Source organism: Penaeus chinensis, chromosome 21 (assembly GCF_019202785.1).
Source record: "Penaeus chinensis breed Huanghai No. 1 chromosome 21, ASM1920278v2, whole genome shotgun sequence".
NCBI classification, from domain to species: domain Eukaryota; kingdom Metazoa; phylum Arthropoda; class Malacostraca; order Decapoda; family Penaeidae; genus Penaeus; species Penaeus chinensis.
The window spans coordinates 27,341,572-27,349,071 of NC_061839.1; the positions used below are offsets into that span (position 1 = coordinate 27,341,572).

The 7,500-nt window shown below is 38.0% G+C and overlaps 1 protein-coding gene across 3 annotated transcripts in view; it reads left to right on the plus strand.

Moving 5' to 3' along the window:
- The window catches only part of LOC125036607 (PHD finger protein rhinoceros-like), a 61,064-nt gene that overhangs the window by 33,335 nt on the left and 20,229 nt on the right, over positions 1–7,500 (plus strand). For 2 of the 3 annotated variants that reach the window (XM_047629348.1, XM_047629350.1), the window contains exons 9-12: positions 2,374–2,477; positions 2,953–3,021; positions 4,547–5,116; positions 6,057–6,183. In XM_047629348.1, coding sequence (XP_047485304.1) covers positions 2,374–2,477; positions 2,953–3,021; positions 4,547–5,116; positions 6,057–6,183 — 870 coding nt within the window. The remainder of the gene's footprint in view (positions 1–2,373; positions 2,478–2,952; positions 3,022–4,546; positions 5,117–6,056; positions 6,184–7,500) is intronic. The other variant, XM_047629349.1, reaches the window with a different exon arrangement.

The window sequence follows — 7,500 nt, forward strand, 5'->3', positions numbered from 1 at the left end:
ATTTCATTGTCTATATTGTTACCAAGATTTTAATAACAATTTAATAATCATAATATGAATAAGAATAAAAACATCAATATCAACAGTATTAGAAAGAAAAATACATTTTCCCACAATATCAAAGACTGGGGAAATCAGGAGCCTAGAGTCTACTGATTGACTCCTTGCTGGCTGAGGGCATGTGGAGCCATCTGTATGTGACAAAATTCACAAAAAAACTACAGGAGACGGTACATAAATCTGTAGTAAATGGGTTAAATAAGCTGGATGCATCTAAAATTAATTTTATTAGCAAGATAGTAAGACTAGTTGTGAGTGGCATAAAATTATCAATGCCATCAAGATTCATCATTCCATCACTTGTTCTGGATCATCTTATGTGGAGACTGTTTACTCATATGACTTCCCCTCCAAGTTTGATCTTCATAATGCTTGTGAACATTATCACATTACTGATAGAGAAACTCTTTGGGAATACATCACAGATATGAAAAACTTCCTGAAAAATTTGAGGGGTAACAAAACAGGTCTGTAACAGTCACCAAAGTATTTTTGGCACCTGTATTACATTAAGTCTACATTGCACCACATGATGTATTTACATGTAAAGGTTGTGATAAAGTTTATACCCTAAACTGTGTTAAGCAATACATTTTCAGATATATTTTATTAATCTTTCATGTGTTAGAGAGTTGTTTTTCATATCCCCGAAAAGCTGTGTTCTTTCCCCATAGCTGACTGTTTTATATACATACATAAAATTCAAAAAGAAAAAAGTTTTGCATATAGCTTAGCCACAACAAGGATTTACAGTTTGAAGGGAGAATAGGGGGTCTTAGGGGAAGGGGTCAGGGGATGGGATATATGGGCTGGTGAGTGCTTGGAGGTTGGATTAGATGGAAGAAGCCACCCAGACTGAAGTCCCTGTGGGATAGGTGGAGGTGTTGGTTGCTAAAGGGTAGAGGATTGTACTCTGACCTTGAGGTTGGAAGGAAAATGTCAGATAGTACCAGTTATAGTAGGTTATACTCAATACATTCCATTTGCTCTAAAAGAGGAAAAAGGAAACAACCCAATTTTTCATAAAGGATGCTCAAATAGAGCTGTATTCACATTTGCTCAATAGAGGCAGCTTGCACTTTAGAGGTTAAGATTGTCTTTCATCTCTCTCACATTTAAATTGCCATGCATAAGTTCATACATTTTGAAATAATTGTGCTTAAAATTATATGGATATGAAAATGCTGTTCTCTACAGTAAATGTGATTACTTTGTGATTGGTGGCATGTACATTTATATGGCATGACTGGATTCCTTTCCAAGTGGCATGTACACCCATGCCATCCGTGTTGATCCCACTCTAAGTTGTGTGCACTAAACAGTTATTCACTGGTTTGGCCATTATCAACTAGTCTCTAAAACGTAATCTTAAAATCTCATTCACTGGAAAATTGTATATTCTGCAACCAAAATTGTAGAGAACAGGGAAATAAGTGTTTCCTGTGCTTTTATTTTTTCTCAAACAGATGACTGCTTATGGAGTGTGAAGCATGATCCAATACGACACATGGTGCCCCCTTTTGCATTGAGTTAATTACAAAAAATATAGTGTGTAACCATGTTTACAAGTGTGAAAAGGTTAAAACCCATAAGACTGCCCTTCTCACTACAGGTATCTCTTAATATTCATCTGCTATAAAGTGCATATACTATCTTTAATGTTTTGAAGACTTCTGTTTTACACAACAGAAAAAATGTCCCATGTTGCTTAGACAAGTAAAGATTAAAAGTTATCCTTTACATGAAAGGAGAAATAGGGAAAATATACTTAAATGTGTAAATGAAACAACAAAGTAATAGTGCATGTAGTTCAGCGAGTAAGTGACTGTGTGAAGGGAGGGAAGAAGATCCTAGGGGAAGGAGGCAGGGGATGGGATGGTGGGGGTAGAGGTCTGTGTTGGGATGGAGGGGTATAGAGGAAGGATTTAATGAGAGGATTAGCTGCCAAGACACATAGTAGGGCACCAGAAGAAATAGGGATAGGATAGGGAGAGGTAGCTCTCTGTGACCTTGAAGCTGGAGAAACAATCCCAGACAGTACTAGATTTTCGAGTTTATACATAGTATATCCTATTCACCCTCCAGTAGAGGCTGGAAAGCAGCGTGCCAGTTTTTAAAAGCTGATACATAATGAAAGTGGCTCAGCCTTGGGGGTTAAGATAATAAGTGCAATACGGATAAAACTTCATATCTGCAATAGTCTTTGCAAATACATCTATGAAGGGACTGTTTTACATAAAATCTGATCCTTAATGAATCCAAAAATTTCAAAGACAGTAAAATTAATGTTGTGAGAGGTGTTGTCTTTTACAGTGAGTCATCCAGTGGACGAGGTAGCCGGTGCAGCAGCCACCATGACTCTCCTGCCATGCACAGACGCAGTGTCTCCAGGTCGACCTCCCTTAGACGAAACACGGGTCAGTTTTTCCTGTCTTTGCCCCAGTGTCTGCTATTTTAGTTTTTCTTGCTTGGCTGCAGTTGCTTGAATAATGAAGTTACCCATACCTGAACTCTTGAAGATAAGATTCAGGGAGAGAGAGAGGCATGGGAGGGTAATGGTTGGAGTTGAGTGACTTTTCACGTCTTTTTTGTCATTTTTTATTTATAACTTCTCTTGATTCTGTAGAAATTCCTGCAGCATTTAAAGTATATTCACTGTTGCAATACTAAATGATTATGCACATTAAATGTCACAATAGCATTGACAGCATCGCAAATGTATGCCATAACTTTGTAATTTGCTCTCTACAAGTATATATATCTGCATATCTGTGGATGATGAATGTTCCTCAACTTGGAACATGTTTGGTGAATATTCATTGTAAGAAAAAAAAAACAATCAATTACTTACTTTCTCTTTTGTGGAAATGCAAATATTCATGTACATTTCAGATAATGTTTTGCAAGACTTTTCAAAAAGTTCATGCAAAGATAAGCACTTACGATATAAAAGATATCCAAGTAAGTGTTGGTGTGCTCTTGTGTTCTTTCAGGTTAAAGAGAAAAATTATTCAATGAATTATAAAGCAAAGACATGCTTTACCCTTGTGTTGATGAAAAAGTCCTGGATCTTAGGCTGATTTTTAAACTTGTAAAATATGATGTTTATTTGAAATAGTTTTGTTTTCCACATTTACATTTTTCTCATAACCTTTTTAAAGGAACTCTGAGAAGTGAACTGGACATTACCAGACAAGTTCCATTTTTTTTTTTTATATAGCTAAATGCTGTATGTGTGTATACAGTTTAAATCATATTTTTTTTTTTTTTTTTTTTTTTTTTTTACATGACAATAAAAGATGAATGTTTATTATTCGCTGCTTTGAGGGAAATTTAAGGTTTTTTGTATTTTGTAGCTTAACCTTCCTCTGTCCAAGCTTTTGTAGAATTGAAGCTTGCTGTCTTAGTTCCTTTTGTTGTGATACAAATCCAAAGCTTTATGATCAGAATTCTCAGTATAATAAATTTTCCAATATGGAATTTGATGTGTTTGATATAGTCTTTGGATGTAGACCCTTTTTGATGAATGCATGACTGTAAAATTCTCCTCTGCATTCTGAACATTAGGACTAGTGAAAAAATAAGAAATTGGTATTAATTTTTCCTGTCTCATGTAGAAACATAAAAGTAGTCATTTAAATGCAATTACACATAGTAGTTCTTTCTGTAAACATGAATTATCACTTGCCTTTTCTAGGAAGCTGTTAAGTGCAGTCTTAACTTATAGCAGCAATGGATGATAGGATTCTTAACCCAATGGCGCTGGGTATAGCAAATTAAAAAAAACTCTACGCTCTGGCGAACGGCGGCAGCGCGCCGACTCCGAGCGCGTGATATTGGTCCATCAAGCCGAATCATTGCCTCGGGGCGTTTTGGCGCGGCGCCGCTGCGGACAGCCGCACGCCGCACATCGTGCGTATTGTTATGACGGCGATAGCCGTGACCCGTCGCCATTGGGTTAAGCTGTGATGTTATCATTTTGATAAATGTGGGGAAATGACAAATATTTGAATTATGGTAAATAGTTGAAAACAATGAGATATTACTTGATAGGATTGCGATTAGGCTAATAGGGTTCTGATTCACCAAATAGTTGTTAGTATGTACAATGTGGCTACCAAGGTATTCAGATTATATTATTCTCGTGGTATGTCTACCCCTTCTCTTTTACAAGGTCAGTCTTAAAGGGCAGAAATGGGAGTATATTCTCGACCATTATTATCTGGTCATTGCTCATATTTACAATGTTTTCAGAATAGTTATCCACTCAAATTTGTAGTGATATATTTGATATGTTTGCATATAAATTAATGAAAGACTATGCAGATAGAAAGACATGTTGAAATTATTTGCAATGTGTGGACATTTTTCAATTTTTTCTATTAGTGATATATTTCTAGTTAGATAATTATTTTATTCAGTGATCTGTATTTGTGTTCTACATAAGTAGCTAGCACAGGAGTAGTGACTTCCACTTCCCCCACAGCCCCATCTCGCCCTGCCCCAGTGCGTGAGTGCCACCGCCGCACCCACTCTCACTCTGCTGCCACAAGAAGTGACTCAGGCTCACGTTCCCAGCAGAGCCAGTCATATCATGTAGAGCTGTCTAACACACTGTATGGGGGAGACCTACGCACACCTGACACCCCAAGCCTTATGACGCAGAGCATGGACCCAGCTATCCTGTCGCAGTTGGCTGGTAATGGCCCAAGAGGGCAAGTGGACCCTATGTCACTGAGCCTAGGGGCAGAACAGATGTCTCGATCGTTGGGCATAGATCCCATGTCCCGGTCAATGGGTGAAGAGGAGATGAAGCGTTGCCTGGAGCTGGACCCTATGACACAGAGCCAGGGCCCAGAGCAGCTAGCTCGAAGCTTGGCACAACCTGAGCCCTGTGGTGGACTGATGACACGCAGCTTGGACCTAGGCCCGATGACCAATGGAGAGGCAGAGGTGTGGGGTGAGCGCACACTACTACCACCCACTGGCCATCCCAGGCCTACCAGCCTCTTTGGGGATGAGAAGGACCTGGTGCTGGAGGATGTCACAGCCCAAGGTACTCCCCCTGGACTGTGTAGTGCTTCTTTCCGCAAGTATTCACTGCTATTGACATCACACACATGACTATACAAGACTGCATTTTCAACTGATCAAAAAAAGTTAATGTTGGTGGTCATTTTCTTAAAAAAAAAAAAAAAAAATGAATAAACATTGGAGGTAAGGATGTTGACATCACACACATGACTATACAAGACTGCATTTTCAACTGATCAAAAAAAGTTAATGTTGGTGGTCATTTTCTTAAAAAAAAAAAAAAAAAATGAATAAACATTGGAGGTAAGGATGTTTTTCCTCATTTACTCTTACTGAGGGGTTATTGACAATGTAATATGATTGTTTTTCTTTTTATACAAATTTTCTTTGCTTATGAAGCCTGCCAGTGGCATCATGTGCAAATGGACAATAAAAATCCAAAGAAATTTGTATTCTCTAACTACACTGCATAGATGATTTAAACAAGTCTTGTACAAGTGTGTTGTCATGTTAGTATGCACCCTCACCCTGTAGTTTAGATCACTTGAGTCTTTCATTTCTGCATTGCACAGCCTCTAGCTAAGTTCTGATTGGTGTTCATCAATTGTCTTTTGATAGAAAATGTATACATTTCTAGTTTTATATAGTTTTATTTTTTGAGAATAGTTCATTAGCTAATAATGAGTCTTTATAAAGGCTGAGTACAGAGACTTATTCATGTGCTAAATATTGAACAGTGAAATTTTAAGAGTGAGGAAATGCAAGATAGTTAAAATGAAAAACTTTCAGGTCCTCATTTTTAGGACAGTATTATATTTTTTTCTTCTAACTTTGTTCTTTGTCAGGTTTCTTACATATATTTATATCTTCCTCTTTCCCTTGTCTTCTTCCTTTTAGTCTTCCTTCTGTGTCTGTCATCATACCCAAAACATAAGTGTCATGCTTGTCCTTTCCCCCTTCAGAGAGCAGTAGCCAGCTAGTGGGTTCAACCAAGTTTGTCCCAGCTCCTGAGAGCATCATGAGTCCTGAGTACCAGGCAGCTGTAGCTTCTGCACGCTCTGCACAGTGCCATGGGGCCTCTAGTCAGTGGTAAGTAATTTAATTCAAGTAAGCTGATATTTGTATCCTGTGTGTTATATGCCAGTTTCATCCATTCATATATATATGTGTGTGTGTGTGTGTGCGCTGTTATATTATGTAATCAATATTGACATATTCTATTAACCCATTTGCCCCATGTGGCAAGACTACCTGTCATGCCCACTGTAATACACGTTTATTTATTGTATTTACGCATAGATGGCTCTACAAGTTCTTAATCATCAAATAGCCAGTTATCAGAACTACCTATCTCACCTGTTTACCTACTTCCTTCACTTTAGGAAAGGGTCCTTTGTATCATTTCATTGTTTAAAATGTTTCAATGACAATTTAATAATCATAACATCAATAGCAATAAAAACAATATCGATAGTAGTGGTATTAATAAGAAAAACACATTTTCCCGCCAATTAAAGGAATGGAAAAATCAGGATCAGTAACTAGGGCCTACTGATAGACTCCTTGCCAGCTGAGCACATGTGGAGCCATCTGTATGTAACAAAATTCACAAAAAACTACAGGGGACAGAACAAAAATCTGGGGCAAATGGGTTAAGATCAAAACAAGAAAAATAAGATACTGTTGATATATTCAAATTTAGTATTTTGTGTTCCCTCCCCCTGATGCCAAAACACAGTTCAAACGTTGAGAAATAGCACCACCAAATCAGCTGTCAGATGACAGCCTTCCTCACATTGAAGACTTTCCCGTTCCAAGGCTTTATTCACAATTGCAAGTGTTTTGCCACATATATTTTGACACGTCTGCCCACATATTTTCGTTTGGTTTGAGATCCAGAGATCTGGGTGGCTGTGGCGGCAGTGTGATGTCAGGGTATTTACGAAACCAATCCTGGACAACATGGCTGGTATGGATGGGGCTGATTTTCCAAGTAAGATTGAAGGGATCTGTTTCAGGAAACATCATAGCCCTAACTATTGAAAGGAAAACCTCCTTAAGGATTTCAACATATCTGCTGCCAGTAAATCACTCAGGGCCAACATCTGTCAACTTGTGTGCATCCACCCAAACAACCCTGCGGTGATTTGGCCACTCCTGCTTGTGATCACATTCTCTGGTTCAAATATGTTAAATGATAACACTGCATTAGATACAAAAATAGACATATGTAAAAATGTTTTAGCATTCATTTCTACTAAAGCAAAAATATTTCTTCAAAATATCGAGCGATGGGATAGGGATGGGAGGGGGTAGTGCTGTTACCTGTTGTTTTGTTAATGCCATACATGCATATCTCGCAGCATTGGTGCCTTCAGAAAAAAAAAAAATTTCTCGTTGCGGAAT